This window comes from Marmota flaviventris, chromosome 19 (assembly GCF_047511675.1).
Source record: "Marmota flaviventris isolate mMarFla1 chromosome 19, mMarFla1.hap1, whole genome shotgun sequence".
Lineage (NCBI taxonomy): Eukaryota > Metazoa > Chordata > Mammalia > Rodentia > Sciuridae > Marmota > Marmota flaviventris.
In genome coordinates this window covers 5,651,793-5,675,134 of record NC_092516.1, presented here as the reverse complement: position 1 = coordinate 5,675,134, position 23,342 = coordinate 5,651,793, and the positions used below count along the sequence as shown (strand labels likewise).

The 23,342-nt window shown below is 48.3% G+C and overlaps 2 protein-coding genes across 2 annotated transcripts in view; both read right to left on the bottom strand.

The window, feature by feature from the left end:
• Positions 1-898: 898 nt before the first annotated feature.
• Srl (sarcalumenin) overlaps positions 899-23,342 on the bottom strand; it is a 36,848-nt gene continuing 14,404 nt past the window's right edge. Inside the window, exons 2-6 of the mRNA XM_027940389.2 lie at positions 8,724-8,825; positions 7,591-7,686; positions 4,232-4,348; positions 3,283-3,516; positions 899-1,710 (exon numbers count right to left, since the gene is read on the bottom strand). Coding sequence (XP_027796190.2) covers positions 899-1,710; positions 3,283-3,516; positions 4,232-4,348; positions 7,591-7,686; positions 8,724-8,793 — 1,329 coding nt within the window. The 5' untranslated portion in view covers positions 8,794-8,825. The remainder of the gene's footprint in view (positions 1,711-3,282; positions 3,517-4,231; positions 4,349-7,590; positions 7,687-8,723; positions 8,826-23,342) is intronic.
• On the bottom strand, positions 10,328-12,140 carry LOC139702964 (sodium/potassium/calcium exchanger 1-like). The gene is made up of 3 exons (XM_071605752.1): positions 12,137-12,140; positions 10,689-11,954; positions 10,328-10,353 (listed from the first exon to the last, which is right to left on the bottom strand). Exons 1-3 carry the CDS (start codon positions 12,138-12,140, stop codon positions 10,328-10,330), a joined length of 1,296 nt encoding a protein of 431 aa, XP_071461853.1.

The following is a 23,342-nucleotide window of genomic DNA, read 5'->3' as shown; positions in this document are numbered from 1 at the left end:
CAACTTTTCTGCCAAGTGCTTCCACAGAGAAATTGTGGAACAGCCTCTTCCTAAATTTGGGAGAGGCTGACTGCCCAGCAAAGTCCCTAAGGACAAGGAACAAAGTCTCCATTGTCCACTCTGAAACCCAACACCTTTGGGATCTGAGTTTTCCAAGACATGCAATAGACAAAGACACACTGCAAACCAATTAACCCTCTGAGCCCTTCCAGTACCCTCACTTAAGTTACATCCAAGAGGGAACAGCCTGAGGCCACCACCCACTCACCACCTCTTGGGGCCAGTGATGGGTCTGATCTCCCCAGCTGGGACATCACAGAAATGGCATTTGGGAGGCAGATCCTCACCCTGACCTAGGCACTCTTGTTCTCTCTCAGTGTTATGGAGAAACAGTGAAGAGGTACTTGGGACAGGCTCAAAATTCAGGTAAATTTAGATCCAAGAGGCTATCTGCCTTTGAAAGTCAGCCCAAGCTTGGGAGAGAGTAGAGGAGGTTTGGGGAACAAACAGAAGACCGTGTGTGGAAGGAGCCAACATGGACCTGAGAGCCCTCTTCACTCAGGCTGTGTTTAGCTTATTTGACCCTCATTTAGTATACACTAGAATTTAGCTGCTCTCTGTCCCTTCAAGACAGGACCCAGGAAAAGCAAGTAGAGCCTGATTTGCCCCAATCAGGCCTCCTAACTGAAGCAACAAGAAAAGCACACTATAATTCACAGTTTCCGCTCTCCTTCCTAGACCCACACACCTTCACCTACCACAGGCCTCAACAAAACTCCCAAATCTCCAGTGTGTACTGATTCTCACCAGTGTGGCTCAAAGGGTTAATAAACCAGGACTTCTCAGACAGGACACAAGCTCATTCACCAACAGGGACCCAAGAAGAGCTACACACTATCTAGTGCTTCTTGTAGCGATTCTTTGGGGTTTCACTACACCCTGTTTTGTCACAGTTGAGAGCACCTGGATTCTTCCCCAACCCGAGGCTACCCAGGAGGCTGGGAAGCTCCTGGGTGATGGCCCGCTCTATCTTCTCCAGAAAGCAACCTCCCATGTAGGAGCACTGCTGAGAAAGGAGTTTGAAATTGGAAATGGGGTTGATGCCAAAGAAGTCCTTGTAGGCCTCTCGGTTGGGAAGGTCAAACTTGCTAACATTGGTCTTTGCCAGGATGGTCTTAAAGATGTAGAATTTATCAGGATCTTCCACAATGTCCTTAAAGACCAGTTCTCCATCACTGAAGAAGGTCATTTTGTCCTTGTAAGTCTGCAGATAGCGGTCAACCAAGAGGGCATGAATGCGGACCCGAATGGCATGTTGGCGGATGAAAGCGATCTTGTTCTCCAACCTGTTTTCAATCACCTGGTTCAGGTCTTCTAGAAGGGAGATCTCTTCTTTGAGGAACAGTTCCCGGTGAGTGTCAGGTTTATAGTCTTGTGGCCAGAAGGAGCTGACATAAACCCTTGGAGGCTCTGTGACATTTATGAGAGGGGCCAAGCTCCAGAAGAGGGCCCCATACACTCGCATGAGCATCTGTGTGGCCAGGTTGTCAGCCTTGTTCAGGATGATCCTTATCTGAGACTCACGTCCCTTCAGCTGGCGAAAGAGCATCTCCAGCTCCAGACCCACATCCAGCTTGGTGGGGTCAAAGACAACAAAGATGAGGTCGGCTCTATCGATGAACCACTGGCACACATCGTTGAAGGGGTATCCTTGAGGAGACAGAGTGAGAAGTCAAGCTGGTGGAGCTCATGCAAAGCCCCGCATACCTCCCTTCAGAACCAAATCATTCTGTGGGCTGAAAGTTCATGCTCTAGGGATTTTCTGAGTTTCTAAAGACTACTAAAGAATTAAGTGCATATCTCCTGCTCTTTGTCAATCTCTAACCAAGAACAGCCTGATCCTTCCTTTCATCTACAGTGGAATCCAAGTCTCTAAGGAATTAAAATACTTGTTCAAAGTGGAGATTTTCCAACTGTCTAAAAAAATCTAGGGCAATGGAAAAACTGTTAAGGAAGTCAGGGAATTGGAAGAACGTGATAGAGGATGCAAGATCTAGGAGAAAGAAATCAGGATCCAGTGTTAAGACTGACAGAATTTGGGCTTTGCCACTGGACAGCTGGATAGCAAATGCTCCTAAGCTCTAGCTCCTTACCTACAATACAAGAAAAGCAGTAACTTCAAAACTGATGAGAAGATTATTATACTGTGATGAACAGGAAAGCACAGAATCGAAGCTGCCAGTCATATAGTGGTGCCCAATATATTTTAACTCCTTTTGCTTCTTATTTCCTCGATTTTCTTATTTACAAAATGAGATGAGGAATACCTATCTTGAAAACATTGCATTTTTAAAATTTTTATTAGTCATTGATGGACCTTTACTCATTTATTTGTTTATATGTGGTGCTGAGAATCTAACCCAGTGCCTCACACATGCTAGGCAAGCGTGCTACCCCTGAGCCACAACCCCAGCCCTGCATTTTTTTTTTTTTACAATGACCAACCAATAATGCATAAAATTATCCAGTGTATAATTGGATATACATTGGGGGTACAATAAGGTTAATTTACTTTTATAATTGTGAGTGATAATATCATCACCAATAAAACAGGATCTAGTTATAACCCAAATGATGGTCATAACCATAAACTTAAATCAGGCATCTGGTCACATGTTTCTACAACTGCCCTGTTTAGGACTCATCAATGCAGATAGGCCAGTGTCACGACAGTACATAGTAGCCTATGCCATGGCCTCAGGCTTGCCAGGCCCAAAGTGGTGTTCCCCTGACACCTGAAGGCAAGCAGGATCCTAGAAAGTCTGATAAAAGCTTAGACAGAAGCAGAACTGAGCACACAGAAACTGGGAGTTAGGAAGACTCGAACGTCAGGTGCAACCCAGAGCAAGCCCAGGAGCCCCAGGCCCAGTTTAGCCAGAAATTAAATATACCTGACTGGGATCTGATTAGTCCAGGCCCTTGACTACCCAGGACAGACTGGGCCTCCCAAAGACGAGTCAGTCATAGCATAGATCTCTTGGAGCTCTTGCAGAGAAAACTAGTTCTCCTTCTGGGAAAATAACGACCATCTTCAAACCAAATCAGTCCTTGGGGAGGTAGGAAGATGAGGCACTCCAAAACCCAGTGGCACCCCAGTGACAAGGAGAAGAAGGTGGAGGTAAAAAATGCATCTCCTGGTCTTTGGCAACACTGGCCAAACTTCCTTCTCAAGTAATTTTCTAAGACAGAGCTCTTGCTATTCAAAAATGGGTGCTAAATTACCTCTTTCTTGTTGTTTGCGATTCTCAATGATGCCTGGTGTATCCACAAAAGTGACCCGCTCCAGAAGTTTGTGAGGAACCTCAATACCAATCAGCTTCTCCAGAAAATTCTGGCCAAACTTTTCGAGGGGCGAGAAGGACCGGGAACTGTCAGCAGCCATGACAATGCCCTCGATGGTTTTCAGCTTGGGCCCATGCATCAGTACCGTGAACTCGGATGTGGTGGGCTCAGCACCTACATGCAGGGTGAGATTGCAGGAAAACAGTCATCTCTGAGAAACAGATGGCTGCAAAGAAGGTGAATGAGCAAGACTTTTCAGGGAGGGTTTGCCACAAGGGCAGGACATGTTTGCCAAGCTACTTGTTTCTTTCTTTCTTTCTTTCCTAATGGCATTAGCACATTTACGTTGTAGTGCAACCATCACCACCATTTCCAGAACTTTTTCAATATTCCCAAATGGAAACTCTGTGTCCATTAAACAGTAACTCCCTTTTCTCCTTCCTCACAACTCCTAGCAACCACTATTCTACTTTCTCTACAAATTTTCCTACTGTTGGTACCTCATATGAGTGGAATCATACAATATTTGACCTTTGGTTTCTTGTTTCTCTCACTTAGCATATTACTTTCAAGCTTCATCAAGGTTAGAGCATCTGTCAGATGCATCTGATACATTCTCATAGCACAATCATCCCTTTCCAAGGCCAAGTGACATTCCATTATATGAACAAACCACATTTTGACTGTCCATTTACCCATCAGTGGACTTGTGGATTATTTCCACTTTTTGGCTACTTTAAATAATGCTGCTATGAATACTGGTGTAGCTACCAGTTTCCTGTATGTATTTTTAATTATTATTGAAGACTATATAAATGTTTTAATCTTTCATAGTACTTTTACATACGACATTCAAATACTAACAATCACATAAAAAAAAATCTCTTACCTGTATAGAGCTGGTAGCGAGTGTTTTCTAACCCAAGAAGGTAGTTTATCATGGTGGATTTACCAACGCTCCATGGTCCCAGGAATAGCACCATTGGCTTGGAAGTGATCTCCCCATCTGTAGACAACAGGGATGAGAAATGGAAGTGAAAGAACAATCGCTCTTACTGTAGGGGTGACACTGTTCTCTAAAGCACTCTGCATCCCTGACCATCATCCAACTGAACTGAGGGATTCTGTGTGCACTGGTTCTGTGCAGCCATCAGTGGCACTTCTCTTGCTCTGTAAATGCAATCACTTATTTAAAAGAAGTTATTGTGTTGACCTTGCCCAGATCCTTGGCATATCTGCCCGCACCAGAAGGAGGAGCTAAGTGAATTCCACAAGCACTGGTTTAGTGCTTACTCTGGGAGAACAGTTCATAAAAAAGGAAGGAAAGAGCTTCTACAAGGAGAGAAGTTACAACTGTAACCCAAATTGATAACAGAGAAAGAAAGGACATGGAAGAAACTTATACAATCTGGGACCATCTGAATTCTGGACCTGCCTTGTCCCCAGCTCTACAGTTTTCTTCATTGGCTCCCCAAATCCTCACCTTAGGCTTAACTCAACCCTGGGCTCTAGGGCCAGTCTCTACTATTAGTGTCCAAATTCCATTACAGATTTGCCTTTGTCCAAGACCAAACACTGAACAGGGTATATTAGGGTTCTAGGGCCCTGTGTACAAGGACCTTCTAGAGTCCATGCTAGGGAGCATAAAAAGCAAAGATGGTGTAGCTCAGGGTAGAGCACTTGCCTATCCTGTGTGAGGATCTGAGTTCCATCCCCAGTACCACACACACAACAGGGAGGGGAGGGTGAGAGGCTTTTGACATGAGATGCAGTCAGTCCCACTGCTGATTTGCAGGCCTCCTCAGTACCTCTCTCAGTTTTTCTCTGAATAATCAGTCCTACATAATTAAGTCTCCAGATGTCTCTGTCTCCCTGAGCTTGCATAGAATACTAAAATCCTCCTTTTTATTTCTTTCATTTATTCTTATATTTTTATTTAAGTCCTTGGCTCAAAAATCAGAAGTATAAAAAGATACACAATGAAAAAAACCTCCATCCCTATCCCCAATCTCCCTGGGCCACAACACTATCTCTAATAGGTAACCACTGCTCAATGTCTTTTTTTTTTTTTTTGGAGACAGGGGTCTCAGTATATTGCTCAGGCTGGTCTCAAACTCTTAGTAGCTGGAACTACAGACATGTGCCACTGTTTCTGATGCCACTGCTAATTTCTAACATATTTTTTTCCGCTATCTCAATGCATATATAGCAGTGTTTATCTATATCATGTTCCCCTCTGTCTTTTTACAGTACTTCCTCTTCTGCACCTGGATGTTTTATGCACTGGTTTTCTTTCTCTGGAGTGAAGCTAAGTCCTAGAAGATTATGTCTTATGAATGCAGGCACATATACATGGCCTGGAAGGGATACCATGGTCATACCCCTTCCCTCCCTGCCTGTAAATACACAGAGGTCCCCATCTGGCTGGGGCAGGCAGGGAGGTGACAGGTATTCCCAGTTATAGCCACAGAGACTTCACAAAAGTCTCTTTACCCAGGCCCTGAGGTGGAGGTGGGGGTGGGGGTGAGGGAGGCCAAGGCGGGCCCTGCAGATCTGCAGGTTCTGAGACAGACCCCAGACAAGGTTCTGCTGTTCCTACTCTCAACAGCAGGGGGGCATCACGGGCATGTGTGGGAGAGACCAGCAAAGAGTGCCAGAGACAGGAGGTCATGCAGGAAACTGGCGAGGGACTTGGGGAGAAGAGCCAAGTTCAGAAAGTGAGACCAGGAGCCAGCAACATACGCCCTCCCTCCAGAGCACCATTCCTGGGACAACCGGCAGCCTCCTGGCCTCTGCTGCTTTCAAGATTGGGGTTTCCTGGGAGTGCCACACCATTCTTGGTGTCAAGGCTGGAGAGAAGGTAAGTGTGGAGGACAGAGCAGAGCCACTAGGAGACTGTAACCTCACACCAAGGTCTCTATGTTCTCTGTGAAAGAGAAGAGCACTACTTAGGATTGTGAGAAGAAGTATGGGAAGCTATAGAACAGGGTTTCCCCTGGGAGAAGATACAGAGTCTCCATCCTAATCCCATGTGTGTGACCCAGGAAACACAGTGCTTCCTAGGCATTGGGTTCCTCTTCTGTAAAACAATAATATACACCCGATAATACCCTATCTACTATATAGCTATTTGAGAGAATCAAGTGAGATAACACAGGAAGACATTTGCAATATCACAATTAAAACAGCAATAGGGCTGGGGTGTAGCTTAGTGGTAGAGCACTTGTCTACTATGCTCAGGGCCCTGGGTTCCATCACCAGCACCACAAAGATGAGTAACACTAAAAATGGCATGGCTGCGGGGAAGTAAGTTCGCTCATCTACTGTTCTTTACCAATTGGTATAGTCAAAGGAAATTTGGCAACAAGTATCAAAATGTTTAATTCAGTATTGCACTTTTTAAAAAAACATCTTACGAGTACACTTACATAAAATATGATTATGGTAATGCCTGGAACATTTTTTAAAATGGAAAATGAAAAGCACCCCATGTCCATCAGGAGGATACTGGTTATACAAAACATGAGAGGACCAAGAAAGGACCAAGCAGGCACCAGAAAGAAGAGGGATCTACACACACACACACACACACACACACACACGGCACAATACACCCCATTTGTGTAAAAGAAAGACAGACTTCTCTATACTCATGTTTGCAGAGGAAATGTCTGGAAGCATTCATGAGAGACTACAACAGGGCATCTTTGGGAATGGAACTGGAGGAGTGAGAGATCAAGAAAGGAAGTGTTTCCCCCCGCCCAATTTATACTATTATGTACTATTTAAAAACAATTTTTTATAAGAAGTAGGCCTCATATTTATCATTTTCACCAGTCCAACACAAGCCACCTGGTAAGAATGACAGGTAGGAAGGGAGGTATACAGGCCAATCAGAGGACTCAGACATGATCCACAAGTGAATTGGAAGCCCTGGAGGGCTCATGAACACAGGAGCAATAGAAGCTCCCTGACCAGGCATCACCGTCCCAGAAATCAAAATCTGTGCTACTGAGACATAAATGCTTAACAATGAAATGCTATCTATCAATGCTTTGTACACTATCTATCACTCCTCCTGGACATGGGTGCTTCACAGGACTAAGGTCCCTGTCTTGCCCAATTCTCAGGAGAGCTCAGCCCCTGGTGTACTTGAACATAGCACGTATGGAACTTGTGAAATGTGTAGGCACTGGCAATAGTCAGGATGGTTCAGAGGTGTGGCCCCCACTCTGGGCCATGCTGTACCTGTGATCTCATGCTGCCGAAGCTCATTGTATTTGTAAGACTGCTCCAGGGGCTTGATGGATGAATGGTAGATCTTTCGAAGCCGCTGCAGCACCGCTGGGGGCAAAGAGGGGTAAGAGGAGACTATCAGGCTAGGTGGACTCTAGGCAGCTCCTTCACTGTGGGGTGACCTCATACCCTAGGCAGTTCTGTCTGGTGGGGAGCACGGTCATTGGCAACCCAAGAGAGTGTGTGATATGCTCACTTTTGTGGAGGGAACTAGTCCACATCCCAATGTCTGAAGGCAAAAGCATTCTCCTACTTACCCAGCAAAGCCTCCTGAGTTCTTTTTTTAAACTTAACTTTTTTCTCCCTCCTACCTCAACAGTGTATCTGGAAACACTAGCTCAGCCTACAGCCCAACTGAAGGTCCTCTCCTTGAAAAATGAGAATTCCATTTATTTTATATCTCTGCTGCCTGCCTCTGCTTGTGCTGCCCTAGACCCAGAGGTCAAAGAGGCCAGGTGCCCAGCAGGCCCGCAGCACAGCTACCCAAGCCCTTGCCTACCGCACCCCCAGTGCCCCTGGTTGGACCCAGTCATCCCTAGGTGTCTTCCTGGGAGAGTGAGCTCAGGAACCAAGAAACAAGCTAGAGAGGCTCTGGCCCTCACTCTGCTCCTCTCTGGCTGTGCACCAAGAACAAATTGCTGCCTTGCTGTGACCTTGGCTAGCTCATCAGTTAAGATGGGACAAGCCCTACTGAAATTCTCAGGTTATTATGATGATGAAATGAAACACTGGATTGGAAAGAGCCTTGTAAACTAAAAGTCAAAACAAATGAGTTGAGTTCTTATTAACTATCCTCTCTGCCAGAGCACAGACGTGGGCATATTCTATGGAGGCGGCCCTGGGGTTTGCCGTTGGCCCTTGTGGTAGTTGCTCAGCTTGGATTGCCTCCCTACCAACCTGGAGGCTCCGGTGTTGGTTCTGCTCATGGAGATGCCTCACATAGCACCGCCCCCCCTTCCCAGGTTTCTTCTCTTCCTTGTGGTCCCTTCTGGCTTCAGAGTGACAGCCGTGAGGCTCTATTGCTCCCAGACTCTGCCTGGCTGCTGGCCTCAGGGCTGGTCTGTCTCCCTCTCTTCTCTGGTTACCTGAGTAATCATCAGCTGGCTTGTCCTCATTCAGCATCAGGGTGGTCTCGATGTGGGAGCGGTCCCTCATTGGGGCTTCTTCACTCACATCCTCCGTTTCTTCTGAGGGAAGAAGCAGACAACAGGGTCAGGGTAAAGTAGGCCAGCTGAGCTCTAAGCTCCAGAGAGAGGGACCAGGGCTGGGCCTCAAACAGGTGCTGAACAAGTTGCCAGGTTGAACTGAACTGAGTTCTGCCTTTAGGATAGAATTAGAAAATCCAAATTTAAATTCGAAGTATTGAGATCCATTTTATTTACTGAACACCTATTACATGCCCAGCACCTAGTGTCATGCTGGGAATGCAGTGGTGCCCACGGGGAGCTTTCCCACAGTCTAGTGGGAGATAAATGATGAATAGTCTTTAAAATATGTAATAATTAAGAACAGTAAGGAAGCTATGAGATAAAGAATCCTGGCAGCTAAGGGCCTAGGGCTGTGCCTACAGCCTTAGCAGGGAGTCAGAGGAGTCTCCCTTGAGGTCTGCAGCTAAGAAGGGGTTAATTAGTAAAGAGAGAGGAGTTTCTATGAAGGACCATATAGGAATTGTTTAGCAAGATGCAGAGAAGCGGTCTATAGCCGGTCACAGAGAAGGGGAACTGGGTGCTGGGGAGCTGAAGAGGTCCACAGGGGCCTTAAAGGCCACCATGGGGGTTTGCATTTCATTTAAGGCAGCGGGAGCCATTCAGACAACTGACAGAACAAATGAGTTATCAGGATCACACTGGCAGGAGAATGGGTAGAAGGCCACTGCCGTGTCTGGGGTGTGTGTGTGTGTGTGTGTGTGTTTAGGGTCCAGGTCCCTCTGGACCCTAAGCAAAAAACAGATGGCCATGCCCACCACCAGCTAGCTCCAGGGCACAGGCTGCTCACCTCCCTAGGCCTCTAAGGTCACAACCTTTTTAGCCAGGCCACCTGCTCAGAGGGTCTCAGATTAGGAGCAGGTAGACTTGGATCTGTGGGGCAGAGGGAGACCAGTATCCATATGTGTCATGCAGTATCTGAGTTCAAACCCATGCGTCTCCAGAAGGGAAGACAGGGAATAGGGAGGTGCTTACTGCTTGCAGGCCCACCACTTACAGAGAATATAAGCACTTGACAGAGTATATACATTAAGTTCTGCAAGGAAACCTGTGTGAAGCTGTCTGGGAAAGTGAACACCTGACCCCAACCTCCACCCCGAAAGCCCAGCTTCTGTTCTACTCGCGGTCATGGGGAATGAGGACTGAGGATCCTGAGGGTCCTAGCATCACTGCCCAATAGCTTCGTCCCTGCCCTATGCCCTCCCTTCCTATTCCTTAGTCCTTTGAGGGCTACTCTACTCCAGGTGGATGTTTCAGGGACATCAGTGGCCATAGTCAGCCCAAGTTCTCATTCTGTGATCCTGGCTTCTTGGTCACAGTTCCCATTCCTCCTACAGGAGGTGTTCAAGTGGAGACCCAGGAACTAGTTCACAAGGCGATCACTTAGTGGTTCCCAACCGCCCTCCAACTCCCTGCACATTGCTTCACCAGCCGGACTTGGGGCCTCATTCCCTGCCATCCATCAGTCCTCTTATGCCTTGTCCTCAAGGCACTGGTCCATCTAGCAACCCTAAAGGAGGGGTTCAGAGAGCCAGACTCAGAAATGGCCAAGTCCCTCTGGACCTTCTTGCTCAGTCCCCCCACACTGGAGAAGACAGAGGATACCTCCCCAGGCTGGTACCCCGAACAGGCCCTACCTGGCAAACCCACAACTACCTAGGGACTCTCCCACATATCCCATCCCTGATTGTCCTGTCCTATACAAGACTTCCATGAAGAATGGAACTGCCCAAGGTTCTGGGGTTGCCTTAAGGAATCAATTCCTACCCTGAGGAGCAATTACAGGATTCCCCCTCCCCTGATGTCCCTCTTCCGGCTCTTCTGCATCAGAGTCCTGGGCCTCACCACCCTCAGACCCTGTATTTAATTCCTCTGTGCCAAGCTGGGCCCCTTCCTGCCCAGAGTTCGTGGCTCCTGTTGCTTCCTGGGGCTCCCCAGACTCCTGGGAGGTGCCCCCCTCCTCTTCTGAGCTAGCCCCATCGCCACTGTCTTCTCCAGACTCTTCTTTGGATGGAACTCCTCCTTCTTCCTCACTTTCACCTTCTTCACCACCCTCTTCTTCAGAGGAGGTCTCATCTGGCTCCTCCTCAGGCATCCCTGGTGCCCAGCCCTCAGGGGGAAGGTCTTCCTGGGTCTCCCCAGTGCTGGAGCTCTGGGCACCCCCAGACTCTTCACTGGCCTCTATGGCTAGGCCAGCCTCCTGGCTGAGGCTGGGTTCCCCCAGGTTCTTGGACCCCTCCCCGGCTTCTGTGTCCGGTTCAGCCTCCAACTCTACTCCCATAGGTGTGGCCACAGGGATTCCATCTAGCTCTGCTGGTGGGTGGTCAGGCTCTGGGATGCCCTCGCCTTCTGCCTCCAGGGCATCATCGGCCTGGGGCTGTGGCTGGTCCTCAGCCCCCTTCCCGGCTTCTGTGTCGTTGTCATTCTCTGACTCTTCTCCAGCAGATGTGGTGATGGGGGCTCCATTTGGCTCTACCAGCTGGTGATCAGGCCCTGGGCTGCCCTTGCCTTCTGCCTCTGGGGTGTGGACCTCTTTATCCTCTTCCCTAGGAGAGGCCCCCAAGGCTTCAGGCTCTGTCACCCCTGATACTGCTCCCTGCATGGAGCTGTCTCCTGGGACTCCCCTGGCTTCCTTGTCACTCTCCTCCTGTCCTTCTGCCTCCCCACTGGAAGTTCCCAAAGTGGGGTGCCCCAGCCCAGCCTCTTCCTCTCCTGGTCCCTCTCCCAAACTGAGCTCTGGTCTCTCCTCTTCCACGGGACCCTCATCCCCTCCTGGAAGGAGGGTGCCTGCCACTGGTGGCCCCTTCTCTTCCTCCCCAGTCCCTGTAGCATCCCCAGGTAGAGCTGACTCTGAGGCTGAGGCATTGGAGAGGCTGGCTTCTGGCTCGGGGCCTGGGCCAGTGTCAGCAGGAGGGGCCCCGGTGGCGGTCTGCTCCGAGCTCTCAGCCTCCCTGTGGTCTGGGTAGTGAAGGAGCAGATTCTTGTCTCCAGGGGCCGCATCTGCATTAAGCGCCCTTTCTTTTTCCTCTAGACTTGCGTCTCCAGCAGAGAAATGATTCTCCAACAAATTGCCAACATCTTCTGTGCCACCCGAAGCAGGGACTTGCAGTTCTAAATGATTAGAACATGATTGGTCAGTTCACGGGGTTGGCACTTGCTCTGCTTCTCAAGAGTCTACAAGAATCTAGCTCCCGCTGACGGGAATATGGTGTGTGCCTGGTATGCAGGGTTATGCCTCCCTCCACAGGTTGTCATGATCACCTACCTCTATCCCAAGATGTTAGTGGACTGACCCATCGTCCATCACTAAGTGAGTTAGATGATATACTACCCCAAGAGCCCCAAAGACCTATCCCTGACCTTCGAGTCCCCATTAGGTCCTGATGATTACAATGGTTGGAAACTTGGGTGAGCCCTTACAGTCCTTCTTCAACCTTGCTGACAGGCACGTGCCACCTGGCTCACGAGGAGACACTTCCAAGATAGGACAATGTTTGTACATTCCACCCCTGGTCAGTTCCTAGAGTCATTAACCAGCATGCTTTTTATACTGCTATCAGCAAAGGGGTGAAAACAGGTGTTTGCAGGCCCGATAATCTTAGGTTACATGGCAAAGTACTTAGGGGATTACTTGTGGCTCTCAACCTTATTAAGTCACACATCTAACTCTGTCCCCTTAATGGCAGGCATTTGCTGGCCTCACTACCTTAGATTAGAGGGGACAGGGACTAAAGAGGAGATATCCAAAACAGGCAGGCCTGGGCTTCCCAGTGGCCTCAGCCAACCCCTTCTAAGGGGATCCCCTTCTAAGGGCCTGTAGCTTTACCCAGAGAGGGAGGGCATAAGAGGGAGCAGGAGAGAGCATACAGGAGCCCAGTCTGTGCCAGAGACTGCTGCCAAAGGTCAAGTTTAATAATTTTGGAAAATGGGGTGGGAAGCAAGGGTTGGGCCTATTCCTTTTGCCCCTCCTGCCCAGACTGAGATCTGTTTAAAGAGGAGGCCCCACCATAGGAGGACAGTGCAGGCTTATGGGGATCAGGGGACTGCATATAACTCACCTTGAGGTGGCTGAGACAACCCCAATTCCCTTGACTCTCAAGGCCTCTTTCTCCCCACCCCTCTGCTGGGTATAGTCACCCTTCTCTCATCTCAGGCCAAGCCTGGTGCTCCCATCTCTGTGTCCCATAAAGAAAAGTCTTTCAGCCTCAGAGTACCCTCTCCCTGGTTCTCAGAAAGCTGGGGCAGCCTTCAGGGTCAGGAAGGGAGATTTTCTCATTAGTCCCTTTATGCAGCCTACATGAAATTCAGAAGGATGGAAAGCTTTGGGATTTTTTATAACAAAGGAGCCCTATACTAATACATAAAGTTTTCTGCAAGCACTTTCACAAACATGACCACATTTAACTTCCTTCATTACTGCCAGACAAATTTTAGGGCCAAATTAGTAGATGGTCTTTGACCTGCCCCAGACATGTGGCTACCAGGTGACTAAGGGGTAAAAAACCCAGAACTGCCAACTCCTGGTCTGTGATATATTCAGCGGGCACAGGAAACCCCTTTCCAGAGTGACTTCAGTCCCTTCCTGAAGGTGCCTTCCCTCTTGGTTCATGCTCCAGACTGCTCATGGATGGCAGGAACCATGTCTTAATTCTGTACTCCCAGGTCACAGGCTGACCCATAGAAAGTGCTAAAAGAGGTTACATACAGGTACAAGTAAGATCCCTTAGTTGGTGGCGGTGGTGGTGGGCGGATAGGGTGGGATGCTAGATGTTACTCATTTAAATTTTCTTTCATAGCAAGATGTGGTAGCCCACGCCTGCAAATCCCAGTTACTCAGGAGACTGAGGCATGAGGATTGCAAGTGCAAGGTCATAGTCAATTTCACAAGACCCTGTCTCAAAATAAAATACTTTAAAATGGGGGCTTGTTGGGTAATTGCTCAGTGGTAAAGTGCTTGCCTAGCATGTGTGAGGCACTAGGTCCGATCCTCAGCACTGAATAAAAGTAAATAAATAAAATAAAGATATTTTGTCCATCTACAACTAAAAAGGAAATTTTTTTTAAATGGGGGCTGAGGGGCTGGGGATATAATCCAGTGGTACAATGTTTGACTAATATGCATGACACCCTAGGTTCAATTCCTAGTACCGGGGGAAAAAATGCTTTCATTACCACCTAAGTACTTCCACTCCAAGTACTGATTCTGCCCCTGCACCTCTAGTTTCCTAACCCCTAAGCCCCGTTTTACAAATGAGGTCGGAACCAGACACTGAGGACCTCACCAATGTCACATAGCTAATAACTAGCTGGGGCCATTTGACTTCAGAGTTGTGAGGAGATGGCCCAACCTCTGAGCAGGGTTCTCACTTTTCAAAGTGTGGTCTGGGACCAGCTGCCTCAGCATCACCTGGGAGCTTGCTGGAGACAGCTCTCTGTCCCTTGCCAGGACCCACTGATCAGAGTCAGCATTTAACAAAATCCTCAGTTATGGTTTGAGAGGTGCTGGTCTATAACACCCATGAAACATAGTTGCATGGTGGAATCACCTAGTTCTTGGTCCCATACTTCCTCTCCTTCCTCAGTGGTTCTGATTTAAACAGTCTCTGTTGTAACCCCAGCATCCAGACTTAAAAAAAAAAAAAAATTCTTCAGCAATTCTAACACATTAAGATCATGAACCACTGTAGCTGCTAAGCCAAATAACCCTCACCCCAAGGCTTGTGCTCCTAGGCCCTCCCCATGGGGAGGGTACCTACTGGGGGCTCCTAGGTTGGGGGTTTCCCATGGCCTGGCATTTGTTCTTGTAGTAGCAGTGGTTGAGGCTTCTCCTCTGGGGAACCTTTCCACAGATTCCTGTTGACTGATGATGACGATGATGAAGATGATGATGGTGGTGATGATGGTGATGATGATAATGATGGTGGTGGTGGTGGTGTAGTAATAACAATGATGGCAGTTGTGGCAATGATACTAAGACACATGGACTTTAGTTCTGACTTCCTGTAACATTTCTGATATTCTCAAAAGACTCTCTGACCCTGTCAGAGTAAGAGGATTCCCAATGGGGTATGAGGAACCATAGACGCTAGCTTGCCATGACCTTCACGCTGTGTGTTTCCACTTCCTGATCAGGAAGTTGAGTGTATGCATGTATGCACACATTTATGTCTACACCCTTCCCTGGTGTTTACAGCTTAGTGCTGTGCTGCCCTTGGCCATCTGCTACACAATTTGAAGTGAAAAAGACTGAGCATGATAGCTTCATGCCCTGTGACTTTCTTTCCTGAGCTAAAAAAAAAAAAAAAACTTCTCTAATACAGTCCCTTAATGAAACAAGCTATGTCATTGGGCCCCTAGAGATTACAACCCAGGAAGCAGCTGTGCAATTGGGCCCAAGTCTCCCCTGGGGTGCACATCAGAGACCCAAGGAGCCTCCCATTACATTCAGCTCAATTTCTTTTTTTTTTTTTTTTAAACTCTCTCTTTATTTATTTTAGTTTTTTTTTTTTCGGCAGACACAACATCTTTGTTTGTATGTGGTGCTGAGGATCGAACCTGGGCCGCACGCATGCCAGGCGGACGTGCTACCGCTTGAGCCACATCCCCAGCCCCTCAGCTCAATTTCTTGATATCCAAGACCAGTGCCAGGTCTTTCCCTCTTTCCCTGGCTTCCCTAGTTTTTTGCTACAGCCCCTGTTGGCAGCTGGAGCAGAAGGTGTAAGAAGGCACTGAGGACCCTTGTGTGGGCTGAGTCCTGGGAAAATGAGTTTGGGCCCATTCCAGGACATGAGGTACCATACTGTATGTGCTGCTGCCAACACAACAGCTCCAGCCTGGACACTGATGTCAGAGCATATGAATAGAGGGCCCCCAGCTCAGCCCCAGAAACCACAGAAGGCCCAAGCCAGTCCTGGGCCAGTCCCACCCATCCAGGCTAAGCATGGCACAAACCAGTCCTGTTCCTCTCTGGATGCCCCCTCCGCCATCAGCCCTTCTTTGGGAGCCGGGCTTTCAGCTTCTCCCACCAGCCCCACAGACTCAGCTGTTGCCCTGGACTCAGTTCCTCTCTTCTTTCCACCACTAACCAAACACCCTAATTTTGTTTCCTCAGCTCCTCACTCATTCCAAAGCACTTTCCATAGACTCAGAGTGTTGCAGAGTTGCCAAGGGCCTGGTGAGTACAACTGGAAAAAAGGAAGCCCTGGCCAGAGAGCTTTAAAGGCTTGCTGGAGGACAGGGTCAAGCTGGGATTCAGCCTGCTTCCAAAGCCTAGAGTTCTTTCTGCTCCCCAGGTGGCTCACAAACCATGTCCCGTGAAGTGCTAGGCTCCTACAGAAGTGCCTGAGGAGAGGGGAGATGAAACAGGTGAGGGTTATCGCCCCCTCAGTACTTCCTGGATCTGTCTGCTCCACTGTTAGGAAGGGGAGAGAAGAGGGAGATTGACAATCAGGGCTCTTTTCCTCTCTCTATAAATAAGTTCCTCTTATCTCTTCTTTACCAACTTCTCCAACATCCCCCAAAAGCCTCCCTCACAGTATCTTTTCACTTTGTCCATCCACAGATGCAAGGCTCTGAGTTAAATCCTATATCGCCCTCACTAGAACTTCATGTTTCCTATTCTTATTCTATGATCCTCCTTCCAGCTCTCTAAGGCAGAAAAAGGAAGGAGTATCAACCTCTCTTGAAATGAAGGAGCAGACACAGGACAGGCTCAACAAGCCAAGCCGGCAGAGCTCTGCCCGGGAACCAAACTCCACACAGATAACTGAAACACCTGCAGAATTTTCAAGCACGACCCTGTTCTCTGCAATTGAGTCAGAGCATAGTTGTGAGTTCTGCAAAGTAATTCCAAAGAACACCAACATCTGAGACTCCTCTAAGACTTCCCTTAGCACCAAGGGGGCCATTTGGAATTTGAAAGTGGAGATCAGAAGATTATAGCTGAGAACCCAAGATCATTTGTTTTCTTGGCCTGTTTTGAGCCCACTTCAATGCAAATTCCATTCCAGCCTGCCTGAGTCTCCTTAGCAGATATTTCTAACAAAGACTGCAGAGGTATTCTTTCACATGACTTCTTAGCCACTCAAACAGAAACTCTAGAGTTCAAAATCACACATAAATACACCCTTTGACCATCACTCATACTCAATTATGTAAACAAGTCTTTAATAATAAAATCCCAGGGAAAAATTCATTCTATGCCTGGATCTGGCTGTCTCAGGTGGTCAGAACCCCTAATTTGGGAGCACAGAGGAGTCACAAGTCATCCTCTGCTGCCCTCAACCCATGTAATGGCTTCTCATAGGCTGTGACTCCAGAGTGGCTGGGAACATGTCGCACACAGAGACACGCAGCTGAGGTAGCTTCCTTCTCTAGTCTTGTCTCTGAACACTCCTGGGCAAGGCCGGCCTCTTCTGCTGTCTCATTCTTTCTCCACCTTATCCCACAGAGTCGATTGTTCACCACTCAGGGCCCCTTGTTCTTCCACTTCTTAGATGAAGCCTTCATCAGATAACTTACCAAAAAGCCAACACCTTAGCACAGGAAAGACTGAGACCCTAACTGCTCATTCTTTTGGCCTTTACCTCTTCCCCAGACAAAGGTGACTAGGGTGCAGTGAAAGAGGCAGCCATTCTTGGAAGGTTTATTTGGCTTCCTGGCCAAGTTCCTAAAGTCAAGTATAATCCCACTGGGACAGCTTGTCCCTGGCTGGACTCTAGCCCCAAAATGATTCACACAGGGGACAGGACAAAGGCAGCAATCAGAGAGAAACCTGAGATTTGGAGTCAAAAGGGACCGTCTCACACATCAACTGGTTGGATTTTACAAAAGTCTCAAGCTCTGGGAAGTGCTTGTCCCAGGGCTGAAGGGCTTGCTTGCTCACTAGCAACAGCTGCTTCTAGAACCCAGCTCCCTACCATCTCTAAGTCTCAGGAGCTGTCCCAGCTTGGGCCACATTCCAACCACCACCTCTACTCAGCCAATAGGAGGGGTCACATTTGCCCTGGGGCAGCAACTTGTTAGCCTTCCCACTTATTCCTCCTTTTAAAAATGATCATTAGCTAGGAGTAGTGGTGCACACCTGTAACCCCAGTGACTCAGAAGGCTGAGGCAGGAGAAATGTGAGTTCAAGGTCAATTTCAGCAACTTAATGAGACCCTGTCTCAAAACAAAAAATAAAAAGGGCTGGGGATGTAGATCAGTGGTAGAGTACCCCTGTGTTCAATCCCCAGTACCAAAAAATAAAATAAATAATAAATAATAGGGCTGGGGATATAGCTCAGTTGAGAGTGCTTGCCTATGCATAAGGCACTGGGTTCAATTCCCAACACCACCCCCAAAAATAAATAAATAAATAATAAAAATGATGGTTAAATATTTCAACATAATTACCTTTAACTTTCAAGTATAGAGAATTGACAGAATAACTACTTTCCATCCTATCCCCAATTCCTGAGAATTCTTGGTTTGAGAAATACATAGAGAAATTACTAGAAATCCCATGACCTGTGTGTATGTGTGTGTGTGTGGGGGGGGGTTAATCCATGCTTGTCTTTAATGCCTGGAGGCATTCATGAGTGTAAATGCTCATTCTTTTTGTTGTTGTTTTTGTTGATGGTACTGGGGATTAAACCCAGAAGTACCTAACCACTAAGCCACATCCTCAGACCTTTTTTAATTTTTAATTTGGAGACAGGGTCTTGCTAAGTTACTTAGGGCCTCCTTAAATTGCTGAGGCTGGCTTTGAACTTGAGGTCCTCTGGTTTCAGCCTCCCTGTCCACTGGGATTACAGGCATGTGCTACCATGCCCAGCCTCATTCATTGTTGAAGAGCAAATACCAGAAGCAAAACATTAAGTCATACCTGCTCAGTGTAAGCTGATTGTTAAAAGGGATACTCAGTTGAGCATCTAGTTTTTCCAAGATCAGCTCACTGGGCAATAATTTCCTCCCTTTGGAGGAAGGAAGAAGCTATGTAGGGTGGATTCTGAGACAGACTGAGGCAGGTGGCTGGCCTCCTGCTACCTCCCCACCTCCAGCTCAAAGAAACTGAATCTGCCTGGGATCTGTGGGGAGAGATGTGAGAGGGCTGATGGTTTAATTTTGAGGCGCCAGGCAAGGAGAAACCTGCTGAAGCCAGAGAGTACAGCTCCCTCTAAGATGCCTTGAGTTAAAGTCAGAGTCATCTGGGCTGTGCAGGTAAAGGAGCAATGAAACCAGACCCACTTCATTCCCAGCCCACTGGGCTGGAGGAAGTCTGCTGGACTCTCCAGCTTGGGAAGTACATCTGAAATGTCTTAGATTGGGAGGACCACACCTTAGGGCTTTCCTTTGCCAAGCCTCATGGCTGAGGAGTCAAGAGACTCACCTCTCTGAATGCACTTGGAAGTCAGGAGGCTCTGGCCCTTGCTGTTTTACCAGCCTGCTGTGTGACCTTGGCTGCTCATTAATGTATCAAACTTCATTCACCAACAAAATGCAGATAATGATACCTGCTTTGGCAACACCCTTGGGAGTTTTTTAAACATATAGTGATGTTCATAAGCATTTAATGTGTTTCAGGTGTCACCATTATTTCCTAGAAGGGAAAAGACTCCTGGCTAAATCCCAAGTTCACTGAGTGGCCAAACAGAACCACTGTTGAACAGCAGCCAAGCTAGCTCACTCTCACTCTGCTCCTTTTGACCCTTTGGGCCTGAGGGTCTGGTCAGGGGACCAGAGGATGTCTTTCTTGGTAGAGCTCCTTCTCCTCTGCCACCAAATGCAGCAGTTCAGGTTGGGGCCACAGGTGACTTGGGAACTGTGCTGCTCTCTTCTGAGACTTCCGTTGGTGTGGGGATAGGAAAGGGCCTGAGCTGCCACACTCCCAGGGCCAAGAGCTCATCCTAATGAGCCCAAAGATAAGTCCTATGGTCACTGCCTCTGTCAGTCCTGAATCACCCAGAAACATCCATGACCAGAGGGAACTTCCCACTTCCCTCTCCCCACATTCCAGGTTCTTACATGAAGACACTGAAGTGAGGTGCTCCTGAACTTCATCCCCAACACAAATGCACACTCAAGGGGACATTTAGACCCGTGGCCAAGGCTTCTGTCTGAGAATGGAAGAAAGCCCTTCCAAAGGCTGAGAACAAGTAAGTGCCCTTCAAGATGTTCTGAAATAGCAACACAATTGGAGAGAGGACACTAGAGATACCCGCACAGGCACTGTCATCTTCACAGTAAGGAACAAAATAGTCAGCCCTCGAGCACACAGTGAGGCTCAGAGACAGGGCCAGCGGCTCCACCTTTGCCTGAGGGATGCTGTGCTCAGGCTGCTCAAGTGAAATCAGAGCTCCTGTTTTCAGGGCTTTAAAGCCATCAACACAGGCCTGCATGGCTGTACATTACCCCTCTCCTCCACCACCACCGGCAGCTCCTGCTGATTGGAAGACCAGGTGAAAGGAAGCACCACAACCAGGATGCCTGGCAAACAGTGCCCAGCACGGCCACTGCCCGCTCTGGCAGTGAGGTGTCTATAATAGCTTTTGCCCCAACTGCCACAGAGACAGGAGAAACTGCCCATTCTCAGAATGGGTAAAGGAGGAAAGTCAAGTTAAGGGCAAAGGCTAGGTCAGTAAGAATACAGATGTTCTGCCTTGGGCTCCCTGGCCCACAGACCTTTCTGGAAGTGTTACTGTTCAAACACCAAGAGGCCAGATTTTCCATTTTCTTCCCCAGAGAGTCCCACCACAACCACAACAGATGAGTTCCACCTCTGGATCCTAACATGCATGGTCCCAAATCTCATATTATTCTTTATCCTTATGATTATGTTTATATTAGAGACTTCTAAAACTGGAAGGGAATTTAGAAATTAACTAGCCCAACACTCTATTTCACAGATGAGGAAACAAGGTCCGGGAAGGAAAATAATATGTCAGAAGTCACCCAGTGAGTAGGGGCAGAGCCAGGCCTAAACCCCAGGTCTCTAGACTCCTCGCCACAGTCTGCACACTCAGGCTCCCAAACAAGCACTTCCTTTCCTCCCTGGTATTTATAATATTAAAGTGGTCACATTTCACCCATTCAGGGGACCTGGTATTCCTGGACTTGTTCGTTCACTCCTGTTTGTTTCTCCAAAGGATGGCCACTTGAGGAGGACCATGCCAGAGGTATCCAGAGTGGATTTGAAGTCCAGCTAGTTCCCTAAGCACAGCTCTGTATGGAGATTTTAGGAAGGATTTGAGTGAGATTTAAGCTGTTGACCCTTGCCATAAGGTATGTGGTATTCCTGTTGTCACCAGAAGAATGCAGGGAATGGTCTCATTAGGGTCATCACCAGGAGACAAAGGATATCGGTTCAGCAAAAGCCATGTGGCATCAGTTCTTACCTGAATTCACAAAGGCAGAAGCCATAGAATTGGGACCAGAAGACCCCTCCAGAGTCTGGTCACCCGAGGAAGGACCCCACCCATGGTGCTCTGCAAACAGTACAAACTCTCAAAGCTTCACACCATATCTTCTCGTTTCCCTGTATTCTTGCTCCTAGAACCTGGAATACCACTGGCAAAGATATCCAGCATGCTCAGGCCATTTTAAGGGGGAACCATTCCAGAAATCTCTTGCCTGCCCTGGAAGCAGCCTTACTAGAGCCTCCAGTTTATATGCCCAAGCAGCCTGGTCACCTGAACCTCAACACGTGAGGACACACTTTCCTGGGTGAGCCATGGCTCACCCAGGCCCTTCAGGCCAGGCCTCTGAGGTCTTCTATAAAGTTCCCTCTGTGGACGTCCTCCTTCTCAGGAGACATAATTATAAGCAGGCAAGTCTGAGAGCAGTCCCCTTCTCTGGTGTAGTATTACCAAGAGCCTGGGCTCTTATATCCCATCTCATTTATTCAAGTACCAAAGCCATATGAAGTTCTTGCCACTGGGGAGCCCTGGGCTATTACATATTTTTCCTTTGGCAACCCCATAGCCATGCAGAAGGCCAAGGCAGGCCATCTTCTCCCTAGTTCCCATGGGGTTCTCCTGGAGAGAGAAGGTCAAAGCCAAGAACAGAGGTAAAGCAAATGCACATTCCACACTCAGTGACCCAGGCTGACCCCTGCCCTACTGTGCCCTACCCCCGTTCCCCACCCCATCAATGCCAAGCGCCACACACAGCCACCCCAAGGCTACTTCTGAGCTCAACAGGCCAGCCTGCCGTAAGGGTCCCTGCAGTCCCCAGCTGGACAAGAGCCAAATGCCTGCACTGATGCCTGAACCTGATCTCGTGTCAGTTTCCTAGGGCTGCCATAATGAAGTACCACAGAAGATAGAAATCCATTCTCTCACGGTTCTGGAGGCCAAAGTCTGAATCACGGAGTCAGCAGGGCCACGTTCCCTCTGCATCCTGTAGGGAGGGCTCTTCCTGCCTCTAGCTCCTGGCATCTTCCAGCACCCCTGGCTTACAGCTACCTTCCTCTGTCTCTGCCTCCTTCTTCACATGGCCTTATCTGCTGTGTCTCTCCACTCCCCATAGGAAAACCACCATATTGGATGTAGCGCCCACCTTCTCCAGCAGTTCTTTTTTGTGGGGGAGAGGTGGAATACTGGGGATTAAACCCACTGAACTCTACCACTGAACCATACCCCCCAGCCCTTTTTTAAATTTTGAGACAGGGTCTCGCTAAGTTGCTTAGGGCTGCACTAAATTACTGAGGCTGGCCGTGAACTTGTGATCCTCCTGCCTCAATCCTCCTGCTTCAGCCTTCCTAGCTGCTAAGATTACAGGCCTGTGCCACCAAGCCTAGCAGGGTCTCATTCTTTTTTTTTTTTCCCCCCTTTTTTAAATGTGGTGCTGGGGATCTAACCCAAGGCCTTGTGAATGCAAGGCAAGCACTCTGCCAACTGAACTATATCCCCAGCCACAATGTCTCATTCTTAACTAACAACATCTCTAATATCCTACTTCCAAATAAGGCCACATTTTAAGGTAACCCCCACCCTGCCACTCTTCACAGCGCCCTCTGGTTGTTACCACTTGAGGCCACACAGATCGCCTTCTCTGGCCTCAACTCACTAAGTCCATGACTTTGCACATTGAGCAAAGTGACATGGCACAGATCTGACTTCTGCGGTGGTGACCTTGGGGTAAGGAGGCTGTACATGTGTGTCCTATCTTCTCTTCCAGGTGCACATCTCCAGGACAAGGGCTATGCCAAATCCCCACAGGTCATGAGAAAGTAGTGAGCATAGAGATTCACACCATTCGGCCTGCACCATTGTTCTCTAAAGAACCTACTTCACTCAGGGTGGGTTTCTAGCCAAACACCAGAGTGTGAATTCCACTGGCACCCCCTGCTCCCGCCTGGGCCTGGGATAATTCTGGCTCCCACTTCTGAGCTCAACTTTGAAGCTTATCCTCTGTGAGGCCGCCCAGTGACCCCTCAGTACTGAGTTAGGTGTGTCTGCTCTAGGTTCCCACAGCACCTGTCACCTATGTGATGGCCTCTATCCCCAGGGGTATTATAGG

Bases quoted from the DNA above. Each gene is read 5' to 3' on its own strand.
- LOC139702964 (XM_071605752.1), bottom strand. The intron at 10,354-10,688 runs GTGAGGCCCAGG...CCCCTCCTTTAG, and splicing joins AAATACAGGGTCTGAGGGTG to GGTTGCTAGATGGACCAGTG.